Source organism: Epinephelus fuscoguttatus, linkage group LG18 (genome assembly GCF_011397635.1).
Source record: "Epinephelus fuscoguttatus linkage group LG18, E.fuscoguttatus.final_Chr_v1".
Lineage (NCBI taxonomy): Eukaryota > Metazoa > Chordata > Actinopteri > Perciformes > Serranidae > Epinephelus > Epinephelus fuscoguttatus.
Window position 1 is genome coordinate 4,922,932 of NC_064769.1, and position 19,427 is coordinate 4,942,358.

The window sequence follows — 19,427 nt, forward strand, 5'->3', positions numbered from 1 at the left end:
TTGTGTAAAAAACTTAGTAGCAGATGGCACCTTAATGGTGGCCGAGGCTACCAGTGTATGAATGTGTGTGTGAATGGGTGAATGTGACTCGTAGTGTAAAAAGCATTTTGAGTGGTCGGATGACTAGGAAGGCGCTGTACAAATGCAGGTCCATTTACCATTCCATTTACATGTTGTTCACATCAGTCACTTAGACACAAATACATAGGAAAATAGGGTCAAAGTTACCCTTTAATGTATTGTAACTGCAGTTCTATTCCAACCTCTGAGCTCATCAAAGTTATTTAGGTGCATCTATAAAAGATTTGTACTGTAGGTGCATACGCTAAAATTTTAGAAACACCTGTGGACATATAGCCAATTAAGATGAGCCTTTAAGAGGCCCTATAAACAGCCCCAGTCTGATTTTAAATGGCACGAGTTCCAGAGTTAAACCAATGAGACTAATAGTTGTATTTAAAGCGACCTTGCTGACTGCATTTCATCTCTCACAGTGACGTGCAGTGTTGCCTTTTCAGTTTTTTTTAAAAAGGGCTTTTTTATGAATGAGTCTGTTTCTCAGCAACAAGGACTGATGAGGAGGAAAAGAAACAAATCTGTGTAGGCAACATTTGCACTGTCTGCCATGACACTGGCTGACTGCTCCAAATACCTGCTCTGATCACTCCGACTGGGAGCCTAACATGTTTTTAACCTTATAAGACCTAATCTATAAAACCCATTAGCCATCTCCAGTTCTGTACTGTACTGAAGAATACCAAATTTTGGCAAACTGCGTGCAGGTGTGGAAAAAATGTGACTCAGCTAAGCACAAGATTAACCTCACTCCACCCTCCCATCGACTCAAATCTCTGACTCACGTTTACTGCTGCTGGAGCTCTTCCTTCTCTTGCTGTTCCTCCTCCTCCCCCTCTTGCTCATTCTGAAGTCCACCACAGCCTCACATTAACTGCAAGACAAGTCAAAGAAAATAAAGAGTTTTCTTCTTCTACTTCTTTATTATTATTATATCAAGTTGCATGCTGATATTTGAACTGTAAATTTCAACACACATTTGCCAAATTGTTTCCGGATACATATTTTCAACCCTTGCTGGAAGGAAATTTCTGGGATTTCCCAGTAAATATGGGGAAATAAAACGTCCACAATTTCTAGGTCAATAACAATGACAGCAACACCAATTGTACAAATAATAATAATAACAAGGAGAAATTATGTCTTCTGTGTCAATAGAGTGTCTCATTCTCATACTGACATGAGCACAGTTCCTGGGAAACACAGAAAACATATTTCATCAAAAATGTTGACATCAAAAGTTGAACCACGGCACTGTTCAAAAGAGAATATTAAAAGTACTCAAAGGCAAATTAAAACGATTGATCAAAACATGTCGATCACACACCTGTAGTCTACTGTTCCTGCCAACAGATCCAACAGATCCCTGATCAGGCAGCTGCTCTAAAGTAAAGGATTTATGAATGAACACTGTCTATGAATAAGTACAACTGAAAAATATCTCAATGTCAAATATTTACAACATTTATAATACTGATATTTCTACAATTTTATGACATACACAGATGCTTTCCAGATCACAAGAGACAAAGTGCGCATTGCATACATTCAATTCTTGATAAAAGTTTGAAAAAAAAAATGTAAAGAAAAGTCATTTAGACAATCAGTGCATAACTTGCAAAGCAAAGAGCTGGCAAGAAGCTGTATTACTAGAGTGCATGTTAAAAAGCTTGACTCTCTCGGGGGTCACATACACCAGGTGGATAATATTTTGTACACGCCTTCAATAACTCAAATGAACAGCTGACTTACCTTTTGCTGTCAAGTCCTGATGAGTGCTATCAAAATTCAAGTGTCAGGTAGGAAGACGACAGGCAGAGCAGCTGCTGCTTCTCCACATCACAGACACATTGTGCGTCTCAGACTGCTCCACTTCTTATTGTTTCTATTCTCAACGTAAAGCAGCTTATTACGTTTAATCCCATGGACCACAGTGATGTCAGTGTGAGGCTTGTTTATTCAGTGGCTGTGCTTTTCCACTGGTATGGAAAATCATGAAATTCAAAAGATATTCTACCTGTATGTTTAAACATTTTCAGATGATTGCATTTATATAGTACTTCTATCCAAAACGCTTTACAACTTGCCTTTCCTTCACACATGCTACGCAAATGGAAGCTGCCAAGGTAATGGCCTGCCCTAGGACACCTAAATATGAAAACAGGAGGAGTTGGGGATCAAACCACCAAACCCTGTGGATCAATTCCATTACCTTCTCAGACACCAATTTTCCTTAAAAATACTAAAACAAATATTTTATTATCAAAATCATTTCTGAGGAATGTTCTATAAATCAATAAATCAGTTTTTCACTGCAGCTCTACTGATTACGGAAATGATAAGCAATGTAGCAACATATTTATATGTAAAATTTCTCACAACCAAAATTAAAAATAAATGTTATTCTCCCTGTGATACGTGCTTCAATTCTATCATGTATTATCTCGTTGAACTGAGGGGGGGGGGGTTCTCTCACTGGGTTTAAACTCTGGTTACCCAGTTGCCATGTATAAAAAATTTAAAGGTGATTTAGGTGGAACACCACCTAAATTAAGAATTCCAATATGTTACTTTTTTGATCTAACGTTCAATCAATATTTGCGAGTATGAGCTACTCTCTCCCAAAGCCAGAAAAGTCTTGAACCTGTGATGTCATCAGTATGAGGTGTAGAGCTGCCCCATCGACAATGAATGGGAGCCTGGTGTAATGGATCCACATTATGGGGTTTTTTTTTCTTTTTTATACCCAAATGAGCTTCATTCTATTGTAACTTTTCCCAGTTGTGAAACAGAACATATAACTATAAACAGCCCTTTTGGCCTCTGACTATAAGTAAGACATGTTTTTCTATTTCTTTTACATTTACATTTGAGTTTTTAAATGTGGCCCATGGTATCAATTCTCAATTAAAAATGTGCTGAGTGCCTGACAACTGCATTTAAGTTGACCTGCCCCTCCCTCTTTAACATCCCCTGTCACAGTCCCTACAGTTAACAAACACAAATCGAACGTCCTGCAGAGCAGCATCCACATCTCCCTGATCCGCATGCGTGGACAGTCAGGTAACAACAGTGTTTGCCCTAAGCCTTGACATTGTTTGTCATTTTTGTAAAATTTAACCACTATTAAAACATCTAAATACAGCCAGACTAACTCAGGCAGTAAACTAACATTAAACTTAACAACAAACTAGTCTGGTGTCAAATCACAGTCTCCCTCCAACTCTCTGCCCCTCTGCACTCCCTGCCACCAACTGCCTGTTGTAAGCAGAACTCCTTACCCATTTCTACATGACTTTTTAAAGCAAAACCAAACTAAAATATTGTTTCCACATCTTGGCTCTGGTAAGTATTTCAAACAAATCTGAAATGATTTTTGATGCTGCACGAACATGCTGTGCACAAAGAGCACAGAGGAGGAGCACGAAATTGTAGCCACTGCATGCGTCTGTTCTTTAGGATTATTTATTGAGGCTTGTTAAGGAGATAATTTTAAGAACTAACATGTGACTATTTAAAAAGGAAAGAGTTGGAGAAGAAAATGAGAAGAGGAGTGCAATGGAAAGCAGTGGAGAATAAAGTTAGAGGAGGAGAGGAGGGCAGAATGCGTTTGAAGCCTGATTGTTATAACTGAACATAGGCCTACTTTGTAGATTGGAGGGTAGATTGGTTTGTTGGTTATTTATTCAGAGAACAGCATTTATCAATTTTGTGTTAAGTTTTGTTGATTGTGAATGGTGATTGAGTTAATAGACCTATAAAGCCTGTATAATGTGGCATTTTTTCTTTGTTGTTGCCCATTATAAATAAATGATAAATGTAGAAAGAGAATGTGCATGTGTAGCAGCTGCTAGGTACATATAGTATAGAGTTTGAGACATCTCAGACAAACATTTCCCTTACTCATAACTGTGCACAAATGTACTGTGTGTACTTAGGCCTCAATAGCTCTTCTAGTGCTGGCAGACACACAGAAACTTCCTGTCAGGGTGCACTTTGCAAGAGAACAAATAAAAATTTCTGCATGCCCGCATTCAAAAACTTTCTGTGGAAGGGATGCCCATTTTTTCACTTGAGCAGCTGCCCCACAAAATGTCTGTGCACAGCATCTTCAGACTTAATGGTATGACATCACAAATGTCAGTTTTAGCACTCTAGAGTTGCTCATGTTTACCAATATTTTTGGACTGTCTTAGACCATAGAAATAACATGTATGAATTTTGAAAATTGGCGTAGTTCCCCTTTAACATGCCAAAAAAAATAATTAAACAAAGCAAATAAAGTGAATGCTACACTAGAATCACAACACAGAAAACAAAGTGAAGAGGTGCATTGTACCATTTCAGTGTTGTCCAACAGAGGGCAGCATAGACTTGCCAATACTAAATGCAAAATACTGTACATGTCATACAGAGAAAAACTGTCCAATCACAGCCAGGGGCATGGGCAGAGCTTATCATTGCTGACACAAACTCAAGCTGTAGGCATGCTATGGCAAGCCGTTTTAACATTTAATCACTAAGTCCGACTATCCGGAATTACCATTATAGATATCTATAACGTCATTTTGACTAGTAGTAATGTCATTGTGACTAGCATGAATTTTAATTTAAGATATCTGTAACGTCATTCTGACTAGTCAAAACTGAATTACAGATATCTGTAATTAGAGTTTTGACTAGTCAAAATCTAATTACAGATAGCTTGAATCAGAGTTTTGACTAGGCAAAATTATGTTGCAGATATCAGTAATGAATATCCAGTCTAGCATTAAATGTTAAAACGGCTTGCCATATAAAACGGCTTGCCATACCATGTAGATATCTTCATTTGATGATAATTAAAGATATCTTGAACTTGAATTATGACTAGTCAAAATTAAATTGTAGATATCTCAAACTGGAATTACAGATATCTACAATTAAGTTGCAGATATCCGAAATAACAATTGCAGATATCCGCAACTACATTGGAGATATCTATAATGACAAACCCCATACACATGAATGGCAAAAATAGTTTGAATCTTACTAGTCAAAACTGAATTACAGATATCTGTAATTAGAGTTTTGACTAGGCAAAATTATGTTGCAGATATCAGTAATGAATATCCACTCTAGCGATTAAATGTTAAAACGGCTTGCCATACTGTTGCAGATATTTTGCATTTTTTATCGCACGTGCTTGAACGCAACACCCTTCGCGTTGTGGAATGACGTGTCAAGAAAGTGCCGGAAGCATTCAGTTTGTCCAAAATGGCTTACCAGACACTACAACAGGAGTACTTACAGATTCCGGTTGTTACCAGGGCATATACAACCGCCTGTGTCCTCACAACTGCTGCAGTGGTAAGACAAATTCACATGTTCACTGTGTCGGCTGGGGCAAAGCTTGGTGCTGCTTATCATAGCTACGTTAACGTCGTTACTGTGCTGCTAGCTCGGTGGTTTAGCCATAGCACCTGTGAGAAGGATACGTGTCCGAATCTTATGATCCAGGATATTAACTCACTTCAAGTCACAAACAAAACTAAAGGCAAAGCTACCTGTGACTGGAGTCTTGGCTTAATTTTAACCCGTGAACTAAAAGAGGAAGGATACGCTAAGTTGCGTTTAAGTAACGTGGTAATGTTAGTTTACGGAAGGCTCACAAGCTACTGCTGTTATGTCTTTAGCAGTTAATGCTTCCACATATAACCGTATGTGTAACCATTGCTGTTCTCTTTAGAGGAGCCCACACCAAACTTCTGTCAAAATTTGGCTAAACCAAACTAATGTATGTCTTTGTACTCTGTAAAACGTAACTAAATATCTTAATGTATCGTTAGAAACAAATGTAATTTTGTAATACACTTTATGTTATTGCATGCGTATTTTCTATCTACCTATTAAGGTACAGAATTGTTATCAATTGAAAACAGGCAAAGTATCAAAAGTGAAGAGAAAGGAGGAGCGCACACCAGGGTTGGAGAGGTGTTGACCATTGACGAAAAAATAAAAATTTGAAAAAAGATGTCAGGCGCACACTCTAAGACTCGATGCAAAAATATTTTGTTTTATTCAAGTACCAACGTTTCGACTAGACCGTCTTCATCAGGGTTTTAGTAGTATCAAAAGTAACATCATTGATTGCACAAAACTGTCAATCTTTGTGGTATTTCTTTTGAAATACATTGTTTATTATTATTGGTGCATCAAAGGAATACTTCACCCACAAATGAACATTTGTATATTAGTCAGTCATGCCATGTTACCTTGAATTTGTGAAGAAAAATGTTGTTATTCTCACATGCCCAAAACGGCTAACATATTGATTTATTGGTTGATTGGGGTCATGTCTGACAACAGCAAAACTATATAAAAACAGCTGTTGACATACTGTCACATGTCTTGTGCCATATAATCCAAATTTCATTTTTCAGTCACATGCTCAGTACAAGTGGTGAGAATCACCAGAGGCTCCTCAATGTGATATTATCCTAATACTTTGGTCACAATACAATATTATTGCGATAAAGGTGTTGCAGTTTACTGAGTATTGCAATAAAATATATTGCAATGTATTGGGATTTATTACCTTTTTTTCAACTGTATATTATGTCCCCAAAGGAAAACTTTTTCAACATCTGCATTATCAAATAAGATATAGTTTTCAGTCTGTTTGTCTCACTTCAGTCATTTTATTTGCAGCAAAATGTAGCTAGTGGACTGAAAAAGCAATTAATTAAACTATTCACGTAAGCAACCTAAAGTTAAATTTGTATCTGTAATGTAAACTTAAGTTTAAAAAATTGATACTTGGCACTGTGTGTCGATGCGATACGGCCACACAAAAATATTGTGATACTATGCTGTACCCATTCCCATTCCCCCCAACTGTTTGCACAGTTAATACGGTTCATTTAGGCTGGTGTGAAAGCTGTCAACTGACAGAATAACCAAACCGAGACTACTCAAAAAGGTGGGTCTCTGTCTGCTTCCAAACAGACTCTGGTGCAGTTCGTTTGAGATGTGAAAGAGAGAACCACAGGATTTTATGACAGCAGATATGTGATTTTAGCAACAGCAACACCAGTAATAAATCTGCGGATCATGAAATCTGTCTGCGATCATATTATTGACAAGATGCCTTCTATTCATCCTGTCTGTGTTAGTAATTATTTATAACATGCCATCAATTTACTGTCTAATTACAGCCTCCTAATAGTGCTTACAATCAGTTATTTCTCTGTGAGCTCTTTTAGAAACCAAACAACATAAATATAAACACATTACAAGCATTTAAGTGCTGCGGCAGAAACCTCTGTGAGTCACCAGAATTTGATTTTCTCATGTGGGTTCTGACGATGCAGGACAACAAACACCAAAACTGTCCACTCAGTTACCTGTCAGAATTTCATCTTTACTCCTCCTGATTAATTTGCAAAAAGTCAGTGTGAACAGGAACTGAACCAAAACTAAAATGCAACACTGTATAGTTTTTTCTCTCTGGTGTGGACCCAATTAACCCAACTACAGATGTGAAAGCACCCTTTCTATTTAAAACTGTACTGAAAGTGAAACTTCTCTACGATCAAAGCCAGACACCAATACTAAGGTTTTTACCAAAAATGCAACTGCTGGGAAGTACTGAGCATACCACTGGATAAATGACACTTGGATTATGCTGCACAAGTTGTGTGAGAGTTTGTTAACACATGTTTTGATATAGTTTTGCTGTTGTTTAATGCAGTCTCCAATCAGTCATTAAATCAGCATGTTTACAGTTTTCCATGGAAGCATGCGAGAAAACCAAATTTTTTTCACAAATTCCAGCTCACATGGTATGACTAATCGATACACAAGTGGTCATTTTTGTGGGTGAAGTATTCCTTTCATATATGAGATGATACACATTTTGTATCAATGTGACACCCATTTAAAAGATTTGGCTACAGGGATCTCTAAAATTCTCTAGTTGTCAACTTAAGTGGAGGAGATAACCATGGAGGAAGTGAAACATATGATCGCTGTGTTAGGCTGTAGGCTGATCATATATGTTGGCAGAAAATCTGAATCTGCAAAGTAACTAATCATTCAAGCTGACAAATATATCTTATGCAGTCCAGAGTTTCCCTGTGAAGTAAAGCAGATGTAAAAAAGTATCAGAGAGAGTACCTGAAAATTGTTTCAAGTACACTGCTAAGTTAAAGGTACTTAGTTTATTTCCCTTTCCATGTCTGAATAATAATGTAGATTAAAGGGTTGGTTACCTCTGCTAAATTTTCATTTTTTTTACTGTATTGTATTTTATTGTTGATTACTGTATAGTACAGCCAGAAATCACACTTGCTACACACAGTAGCACATAGAGAGTACACCCCAGACAGTGTGCAGTCAGCTCAGTGTACAAGGCACAAAATAGCGTCAAATAAACCTGCTAAACTAGCTGTTAGAGTCATTTGCTACAGAGGAGTCTTTTTTAACCTGCCACAGCTTTATGCTGACTAAAGGAATAATTAGTTAAACATTTCTAAATTAAAATTCTGGCTTCTTCTGAGTTGTAGATACAATCTATTTTTATATAAACTTAGTATCTGCCCAGAGAAGAAGGGATACAATGTACTTGCATATTATGTAAAAACTGGATGTGAAGTATGGAGGCCCAAATTGTTCAGAATTGTGTAAACAAATAATGAAATAAATAAGCATATGGATAATTGGTGTAAAATATTTAAATGAAATAACAGTTTTTGAAATAATTAAAGAAAGTTTTCCAACTCCAGTCTGTATTTCTAAAGTTTATCATTCTCATTTTCAGTTTTAAAGAATTTACTTTTTCTTTCATGGTAGTATTTTACATTTTGAAATGTCCCTTTTCAGAGTTTTATTATTACATTATGGTGTTTTCCAATAACACTTTTATTTAACGCCTCTTTTTATAACATGATGTCACATTTCATAATGTCCCTTTTTATTTCACTATGTTAAATTTTCATAGCCATACAACCTCAATAACTGCCTCCAGAATTAGCCACTTAGCACCTGCTTAGTCTCAGTCTTTTGTTGCACCCTTGCATATGCAGATGTGTGCATGTACACAATCTTTTCTGTGTGCAGACACATTTGCTTACAGGTTTAATAGAGAGATTTTAATGTGTTTTTGTTAAACCAAGTGATAAGAGTGTGTTGTGTGCAATAGTGAGTGCATATACAGTACAGGCCAAAAGTTTGGACACACCTTCTCATTCAATGCGTTTTCTTTATTTTCATGACTATTTACATTGTAGATTCTCACTGAAGGCATCAAAACTATGAATGAACACATGTGGAGTTATGTACTTAACAAAAAAAGGTGAAATAACTGAAAACATGTTTTATATTCTACTTTCTTCAAAATAGCCACCCTTTGCTCTGATTACTGCTTTGCACACTCTTGGCATTCTCTCCATGAGCTTCAAGAGGTAGTCACCTGAAATGGTTTTCCAACAGTCTTGAAGGAGTTCCCAGAGGTGTTTAGCACTTGTTAGCCCCTTTGCCTTCACTCTGCGGTCCAGCTCACCCCAAACCATCTCCATTGGGTTCAGGTCCGGTGACTGTGGAGGCCAGGTCATCTGCCGCAGCACTCCATCACTTTCCTTCTTGGTCAAATAGCCCTTACACAGCCTGGAGGTGTGTTTGGGGTCATTGTCCTGTTGAAAAATAAATGATCGTCCAACAAAACGCAAACCAGATGGGATGGCATGTCGCTGCAGGATGCTGTGGTAGCCATGCTGGTTCAGTGTGCCTTCAATTTTGAATAAATCCCCAACAGTGTCACCAGCAAAACACCCCCACACCATCACACCTCCTCCTCCATGCTTCACAGTGGGAACCAGGCATGTGGAATCCATCCGTTCACCTTTTCTGCGTCTCACAAAGACACGGTGGTTGGAACCAAAGATGTCAAATTTGGACTCATCAGACCAAAGCACAGATTTCCACTGGTCTAATGTCCATTCCTTGTGTTTCTTGGCCCAAACAAATCTCTTCTGCTTGTTGCCTCTCCTTAGCAGTGGTTTCCTAGCAGCTATTTGACCATGAAGGCCTGATTCGCGCAGTCTCCTCTTAACAGTTGTTCTAGAGATGGGTCTGCTGCTAGAACTCTGTGTGGCATTCATCTGGTCTCTGATCTGAGCTGCTGTTAACTTGCCATTTCTGAGGCTGGTGACTCGGATGAACTTATCCTCAGAAGCAGAGGTGACTCTTGGTCTTCCTTTCCTGGGTCGGTCCTCATGTGTGCCAGTTTCATTGTAGCGCTTGATGGTTTTTGCGACTCCACTTGGGGACACATTTAAAGTTTTTGCAATTTTCCGGACTGACTGACCTTCATTTCTTAAAGTAATGATGGCCACTCGTTTTTCTTTAGTTAGCTGATTGGTTCTTGCCATAATATAAATTTTAACAGTTGTCCAATAGGGCTGTCGGCTGTGTATTAACCTGACTTCTGCACAACACAACTGATGGTCCCAACCCCATTGATAAAGCAAGAAATTCCACTAATTAACCCTGATAAGGCACACCTGTGAAGTGGAAACCATTTCAGGTGACTACCTCTTGAAGCTCATGGAGAGAATGCCAAGAGTGTGCAAAGCAGTAATCAGAGCAAAGGGTGGCTATTTTGAAGAAAGTAGAATATAAAACATGTTTTCAGTTATTTCACCTTTTTTTGTTAAGTACATAACTCCACATGTGTTCATTCATAGTTTTGATGCCTTCAGTGAGAATCTACAATGTAAATAGTCATGAAAATAAAGAAAACGCATTGAATGAGAAGGTGTGTCCAAACTTTTGGCCTGTACTGTACATGCATGCACACATTCATTGAGGTTATATGTAAACACTTTACCCAGTTTATACTAAGTAGAATATGCCAATCACCTGTGTATGACAAACAAAAAACAGAATATGTCAGCTGGGCTGTATATGGATTAGTCATGTAAACCATATTCTGTTTAGTGTGGGACTTGGTACCAAAGCCCTATTTCAGAAAGCAAGATTAGTGAAAACCCTGAGATGAGGGAAACTGGGTTTTTCCATTTCAGAAAGTGAGGTAACTTAAACTCTGGGCCAGTTAAAGTGATTACTGTGGTACTATGGTTACTGTGGTCAGTTACTGGGGTTACTGACTCTGAACCTGACCTGCTCGCTAGCAGGTTTTCTTCAACAAACCCCAAGTTTGTCTCTGTCTCATTCCTCCTTCTTACCGAGCCAGACAAGCTGTTTTATTTCCTCATTCAGTCTGTATGAAAGAGCATATCGAGTGCACTTGCTCTGCCTTTTATTTACCTGTTGCCACGGTGAATCGTAGCATCAGAGCTCCATTGATGATGACTTTTTTCATTCACTGTGCACAAGCTTAACTCAGAGTGGACATACTCAGAGTTGATTGAACTGACTAGTTCAACTGACTGAGCAGCTGTTCTGAAACTGAAAACCCTGAGTTTTCCTTCTCAGGGTCCATCAACTCAGAGTTCAGTATTAGACTCAGAGTTTGTTAAACCTGCTTTCTGAAACAGGCCCCAAAAGTTGCCTCTGTGAAGATACTGGCTTCCCTACAAATCCATGTCAATGCCTTATTTTAACTAAGAGCGAAAGCAGAAAAGGCTCATTTATACAAATTCACATCACGCAATAGAGTGAGAGAGTTTCTTCTTTGAGGCGAGGGTTTAACATTTTTATGGGTTTTTTTGTCAGATGTATGTTAATATTATTTGAAGTTGGATCATTCATCTGTATCATTGTTGTTACCATCTTTAACATGTTTGTTTTGTCTTCTCTCACAGCAACTAGAGATCATTACACCATTTCAACTATACTTCAATCCGGATTTGATTCTAAGGAACTATCAGGTAAGCAACCTGACCCACTGCTCATCTTCATCCTCATCCTCGGGAAGATTCAGGGCCCATACTCTAACTTTTCATAAACTTCACAGGCTTAATAACTTCAGCAATCTGTCTTTCACCAAAAAGTAGTGTCAAAGTCCAGCTGAAATGAAGTTGCATCGATTTGTCTGCTACACCTCTATCTGCTATGTATATGTCCTGTGTTATACTTTTAGAAAAGAAACCAAAAACTGTTTTGGTTTCATGATGGTTCCTCCTAGTTTTGCTTTAAATTGACAGGATTGTAAGTATCAGTCTACACAGCCTTATTTTGATGCAGCCAATCAAATCATATATAAAGCAGTGAGGTCAGTGACAAACATCTAACACCTGCACTCTGACAGCCTGTCAGCTGCTGTCAGTCAAGCAGAAACACGACAGGGCGACCTCTCTAGCTCACCTGGTAGAGTGTGCGCCTCATATAGGCTGAGTCCTTTGCAGTGGCCTGGGTTTGATTGCGACCTGTGGCCCTTTGCTGCATGTCATTCCCCCTCGCTCTCCAACCTTTCCTGTCGATGTAAATCTGTCCTATCAATAAAAGGCAAAACAGCCAAAAAAAATCTTTATCATTATCAATACAAGTAAAAAGAACACGTTGACATTATTTGACAACAAAAAGGATGACTAATGTGATTTCAGCGGGACTTTAAGTTAAAACAGTGTTATATGATGCAACATTTACACTGAGTCGATCACTTTTGTTGAAAAAATGAACAGACATCCATCATGTGGTTTTCCTGAACTGACAGTGGTTTATTACATCAAGATTAATATCAGATATAATTTGTTCTTTCAGTTTTCCCTACACAGTTAATTATGTTTCTGCCACAGACTGCTCTGAGCTTTATTCATTATCATTTACATGTCATGTGGTCTTCCTCACATCACTGTTTCAACTAGCTGCCGGACATTGAGCAGTTAAACCTTGCCTCTCATCACTAATAAAATAAAACTTATAATTAATGAAGTACTGTTGAGGAGATTTAAAAAAAATATTGAGATATATATTGTGCATCAAGATATAGATGAAAAATATTGTGAAATAATTTTCAGAACATATCACCCAGCCCAAGTATGTATGTTATGTACAGCTGAATGTTCTCTTTCTTTCTCTTTTTGTAGGTATGGCGACTAATAACCAACTTCCTGTTTTTTGGTCCGGTTGGCTTCAATTTCCTGTTCAATATGATTTTTCTGTATCCTTCTCAGTTCTGTGTCTCACTTCATGGAGCATTTGAAGTGTGTTTGCATGTTATTGTTTCACAGGGGAAGACTGACATGGTTTCAGAGATGGGATGGTGAAACTTTGCAAATGCGCATTATAGAGATACATGCTATAAGATGCACAGTCAACCAAACTAATGAAACAAATGTGTATGACATGGCAGGTCTTAAGTATTTAGCTGGTAATGGTAACAACTGTAAAATGGTTCTGGCAGAATTTCTGTGTAGATTTCCTTAACCATTTACTTTCAGGTACAGATACTGTCGTATGCTCGAGGAGGGCTCTTTCAGGGGACGCACGGCTGACTTTGTCTTCATGTTCCTCTTTGGTGGGCTTCTGATGACTGTATCCTTCCCATTAGTGTTTCATTAAAAAAACATGTTTACATACAGATAATGATGTCTTTAGTGAACAATTCTATGACCAGTAACTCAATTATTTCTTACATTGACCTCGGTATTGTATCCTTTAACTTCCACAGACCTGTGTTATTCATGTGTGATGCTGTTATGGGTCAGTAAAAATCTACTCACTGCATCTTTGGATTTCTTCTTTATCACGGGCTACCAAGGTAGTAGCTACTTAGTATTGATCCATTAACAGTGCACAGCAGTTGAACTGTGTACAGGAAATATTAGATTTTTATGAAACTATCATTTTTCAAACCACAAGCTTGTTGGATACACTGCACCTGCATCCCTGCTGCCAAATTAATAGTGAGTGATGCAGAGATTTAAAAAAAAAAAAAAAAAAAAAAAAGTAGCTGATGGTATTTTCCCATCTTGCTTTAGTGACATATGCTGATTTCTCAGTGGTAGGCTCCTGATAATGATATGCTGCTGCTGTGTGCACCACTTTTATCACTTTTTACAGTCATATGCCTGTGGTGTGCCATATGCTCATTGTTAATGGTATGCCATTTTACCTAGTGATACATTGCTGGTTGATGGACAAGTATCTCAGTGTTGTTCACGGGGCACATGACATTACCCACCAGCATATGACAATTCTTACTGCCATATGCCACTGCTTTGGCCACATGAAGTCGGCATGCCACTTGTGTCTTACTCACCACTGCTTACCTCGTAATAAATACTTATTGTATATTTCCTGCTAGTAAGATCAATTTTGATCCATGCATCATCTCCTCAGTTTCCTTCATCCAAAGTGAGTTAATGCTGCATAGTAGAGTGGCCCTCTTTGTATGCATGGCTTGCTGATACATTGTGTTTAAATTATTTGTCAAGAAATATGTCTGAATGACAGTTTTCACTGATATATAGTATGTTCCGCATAAAATTCAAAATGCACCAGTGGCAGTTGTCCCCAGCAGGTACTGCACTATGTAAAACTGCAGCTTATTCTTAAACCTTATTCTGGATGATAACTGGATTGGTAATGATATGGATTTTGGATAATAGATTTTTTTACTGGTATCCGATATGCTGATATATAAAAACTTATTTGGCCAATACCGATCTCGATATATCCACTTTTTTCCTGACCAATATTAGTGATCAGCAAGTCTCTTCTGTATGGAATTGACATCATATTATGCATGCATGTTCTTATTGTGATGGACCACCAGCAGATGGAAACATGAAATTCAATACTTTTTAATGTACATAATATTCATTTATTGTGCAAAATAAGAAAAAGCATGTTGGCTTACTCTGATTGTTCATTTTGAAGCCGATATTGGACGATATCGATAATATTATCTTGCATCCCTAATAATAATCACTCATTGCAATCAGCTGTCACTGATGTCATGAATACTAAACTTTAATTCCATCACTTTTAGGGGCAGTAGGCCTACACATGCTGCATCTTTAACTCCCGGAAAAACATGAGGTCGGGCGCTGCTACTCTTGTGTCTTTTCTGTGTCAGCTTTAAAGAGGGTGGCGGCAGGTTGCGTCAGAGGTTGCTAAGCAACCTCAATAAGCAACGTATCATAGACCATTTAATTGAAATCCTGAGTGCTGATATTTCTCTTAGCAAATTGGAATTTCGATCCATTTTAATGAAAATGTATGTGTAATAACCTTTTGATTTTGGTATAATATTACATAAGTATAGATTTTTCAAGTGTCCTCTTTTTAGTGAATATTCAAAGGAACTGTTCTTACATTCTGTAGTCTCTTAGATGTATTGAAACAACATATGTAGTACAGTGGATCCTTGGAGTCCTCTGGGTTGCGGGTGGGGTATCAGCACATCCCAGGAATGCTTGATCAGATTGGGATCTGGGTTCATTTCTTTGTCATGTTACTTAACAAGGCTTCAGATATTTGGCACTTTTGTGAGCCTGGTATTTCTGGGCCAAGCCTTCACTATCATGCTGGTGTACGTGTGGAGTCGACGAAACCCAAATGTCCGCATGAACTTCTTTGGCCTGCTGAATTTCCAGGCACCCTTCCTTCCCTGGGTCCTGATGGGATTCTCACTCCTGCTGGGCAACTCCATCATTGTGGATCTTTTAGGTACCTACCACCATCATCTGCAACCATTATTTAGTACCTCAGTCATATGCCAAAGGTAACTGGTATGGTTGGTGGTTTACAGTATGAGTACCGCTTGTGTTAAAATGTTGTTGTCCTTAACCTTTCTTGAGGTATTGCTGTTGGTCATGTGTACTTCTTTCTGGAGGATGTTTTTCCCAACCAGCCAGGTGGTGGTAGATGGCTCAAGACCCCATCTATCATGTGAGTCTCACAATAACAGTATTATCATGATGTCTATAGATTTTTAAAGAAAGAAATAATAATAATGTCATCAGTAAAATTCATCTTTAACTTTGTTAATTGTGCATTTTCTCTCTCTCTCTCTCTCTCTCTCTCTCTCTCTCTCTCTCTCTCTCGCTAGCTCTCTCTCTAGCTCTCGCTCTTGCTCTCACTCTCTATCTAGCTATCTACACTGAACAAAAATATAAACGCAACACTTTTGTTTTTGCTCCCATTTTTCATGAGCTGAACTCAAAGATCTAAAACATTTTCTATACACACAAAAGACCATTTCCCACAAATACTGTTCACAAATCTGTCTAAATCTGTGTTTGTGAGCACTTCTCCTTTGCCGAGATGATCCATCCCACCTCACAGGTGTGGCATATCAAGATGCTGATTAGACAGCATGAATATTGCACAGGTGTGCCTTAGGCTGGCCACAATAAAAGGCCACTCTGAAATGTGCAGTTTTGCTTTATTGGGGAGGTCTGGGGGGGTCAGAAAACCAGTCAGTATCTGGTGTGACCACCATTTGCCTCACACAGTGCAACACATCTGTTTCGCATAGAGTTGATCAGGTTGTTGATTGTGGCCTGTGGAATGTTGGTCCACTCCTCTTGAATGGCTGTGCGAAGTTGCTGGATATTGGCAGGAACTGGAACATGCTGTTGTATACGCCAATCCAGAGCATCCCAAACATGCTCAATGGGTGACATGTCCGGTGAGTATGCTGGCCATGCAAGAACTGGGATGTTTTCAACTTCCAGGAATTGTGTACAGATTCTTGCAACATGGGGCCGTGCATTATCATGCTGCAACATGAGGTGATGGTCGTGGATGAACGGCACAACAATGGGCCTCAGGATCTCGTCACGGTATCTCTGTACATTCAAAATGCCATCAGTAAAATGCACCTGTGTTCGTTGTCCGTAACATATGCCTGCCCATACCATAACCCCACCGCCACCATGGGCCACTTGATCCATAACGTTGACATCAGCAAACCGCTCACCCACACAACGCCACACATGCTGTCTGCCATCTGCCCTGAACAGTGAAAACCGGGATTCATCCGTGAAGAGAACACCTCTCCAATGTGCCAGACGCCATCGAATGTGAGCAATTGCCCATTAAGGTCGGTTATGATAACGAACTGCAGTCAGGTCGAGACCCCGATGAAGACGACAAGCATGCAGATGAGCTTCCCTGAGACGGTTTCTGACAGTTTGTGCAGAAATTCTATGCAAACCGATTGTTGCAACAGCTGTCCAGGTGGCTGGTCTCAGACCATCTTGGAGGTGAACATGCTGGATGTGGTGGTCCTGGGCTGGTGTGGTTACACGTGGTCTGCGGTTGTGAGGCCGGTTGGATGTACTGCCAAACTGTCTGAAACGCCTTTGGAGACGGCTTATGGTAGAGAAATGAACATTCACTTCACGGGCAACAGCTCTGGTGGACATTTCTGCAGTCAGCATGCCAATTGCGCGCTTCCTCAAAACTTGCAACATCTGTGGTATTATGCTGTGTGATAAAACTGAACATTTCAGAGTGGCCTTTTATTGTGGCCAGCCTAATGCACACCTGTGCAATAATCATGCTGTCTAATCAGCATCTTGATATGCCACACCTGTGAGGTGGGATGGATCATCTCGGCAAAGGAGAAGTGCTCACTAACAGATTTAGACAGATTTGTGAACAATTTTTTTGAGAAATGGCCTTTTGTGTATATAGAAAATCTTTTAGATCTTTGAGTTCAGCTCATGAAAAATGGGAGGCAAAAACAAAAGTGTTGCGTTTATATTTTTGTTCAGTGTAGATATCTATCTATGCCCATCTGCCAATGAGATTTTGCGTGTGAACACAGATTTAGCTTGATGACTGCACCAAATCAGGGTTTTTCAAGGTCTGACACTGTGCCCACCTTTAGAAATCTTTAGAAAACCTCTCATCCTCCTCCTCTGTGTGTCTCCCACAGAAAGATGCTGTTTGACACACCAGAAGAAGATGCCAACTACAACCCCCTGCCTGAGGAGCGCCCGGGAGGGTTTGCCTGGGGAGAAGGACAGCGCCTTGGAGGTTAAATATGCCCCTCGATCGTCCCTGATTGTCGGGTCACTTCCAAGGACATTCCCTCAGAGAGGTGAAGGGGACAAACATGGTCTTTGTTTTTGACTTGTTTGTTTAGTTCTGGATGAAGAATGCCAAACAACCAGAGCTGGTTTGAGGATAACCGTCTGTTGTCTTTGTGTATGGGCTTAAATCATCCCCAGAAACTCTTCTTGATGCAAGATTGTTGCTCTAAGACTATTTGGGAGAACACAAGCTGCTCGGATTGAACTCTGGATGGTGAGCCTTTGGGCTTGAGTGATGTTTGTCTTCATCTCCAAAAAAATTTGATATACAGTTGTCATATGAAAGAGAAAAAATGACAGCAGTAAAATAGCAAATTGAATTAATTCAGATGCCGAGTGCATTTTTTTTTTCTCATTTCACTTTTCTAAAAAAAAAAAATAAATGTGTGTGTGGCAAATGATGCTTTGGTTTCATCTCTTTGAACTGTAGTAGCACTGCATGAAACCAAAGTTGCTCTTGTTGCTTCATTCTCTGTACACAGCAAGCCATTGTGATCTACAAATATTAAGATTCTAACTGTCCTCAACTTCAGCTTCTCATCCACCTTCAGTTTTTTCACAGCTGTATGCCTTTTTATTTCATTTTATAAAAACAGCCTTAAATCAGATTCATGTAGGTATGTAATACAGAAAAAGGACGATTATTGCCTATTATTTCTATGTGACAATACTTTTGGCTTATTTATTGGATTTTTTCGCTTTTTTTCTTTTTAAATGTTACCATGTGATCCAGTTTACTGGCCCAACAGCATGGGGGAAAGTGGATTATAAATCCTTGGAAACAATGTTTAATGTTTGGAGTATGTTTGTTGCTCTTGAGAGAGGATAAATGAAATTGAGATTCGATGACACGTGTAAAATTAAGAGTAGTATTGAAAACTTTGCTGAATTATGAATGCACTGGATCAAAAAATATATGGGCTTTAAACTGAGATTCTAATAATCTGACTGTTGAGCAGGCTGAGATGAGTAGCAGACTGTAATGAAGTAATAGTTTTGTTTTGTTTTTTTGTCTTTTAGCTGATAGTATTCTGTTGTATTTTTCACTTCTCAGTAATCTTGAAAAAAATTGCTATACAAATGGCAATGCATATCACTGTTACAGATATAAATGACATTGTATCCATCTTTATTAGTGGGTGTCATGGAAACCAAGCTACAATCTACATAATGCACTGTTTTACATCATGTTTACAGTCATACATCTCAATCCTATGTGTGTGCTTCACGTGTTTTGTTGTGGTCCAACTGAATATTGCGTTTTTATTGTAATATCGCACGTTAGCTAATTTCCAATGAGTTGGAAATGCCAGATGAACTTCAGGATTTAAAAAAAAAAAAAAAAAAAAAAAAATCTCACTT

At 38.7% G+C, this 19,427-nt stretch overlaps 1 protein-coding gene across 1 annotated transcript; it reads left to right on the top strand.

Moving 5' to 3' along the window:
* Positions 1–5,265: 5,265 nt before the first annotated feature.
* On the top strand, positions 5,266–19,253 carry derl2 (derlin 2). The gene is made up of 7 exons (XM_049604150.1): positions 5,266–5,424; positions 11,880–11,945; positions 13,104–13,177; positions 13,458–13,551; positions 15,495–15,690; positions 15,822–15,912; positions 17,909–19,253. Exons 1-7 carry the CDS (start codon positions 5,332–5,334, stop codon positions 18,012–18,014), a joined length of 720 nt encoding a protein of 239 aa, XP_049460107.1. The 5' UTR covers positions 5,266–5,331; the 3' UTR covers positions 18,015–19,253.
* The last annotated feature ends 174 nt before the right edge of the window (positions 19,254–19,427 follow it).

Bases quoted from the DNA above. Each gene is read 5' to 3' on its own strand.
- derl2 (XM_049604150.1), top strand. From the start codon at position 5,332: ATGGCTTACCAGACACTACAACAGGAGTACTTACAGATTCCGGTTGTT. The intron at 11,946-13,103 runs GTAAGCAACCTG...CTCTTTTTGTAG, and splicing joins TGATTCTAAGGAACTATCAG to GTATGGCGACTAATAACCAA. The intron at 15,913-17,908 runs GTGAGTCTCACA...TGTCTCCCACAG, and splicing joins CTCAAGACCCCATCTATCAT to AAAGATGCTGTTTGACACAC.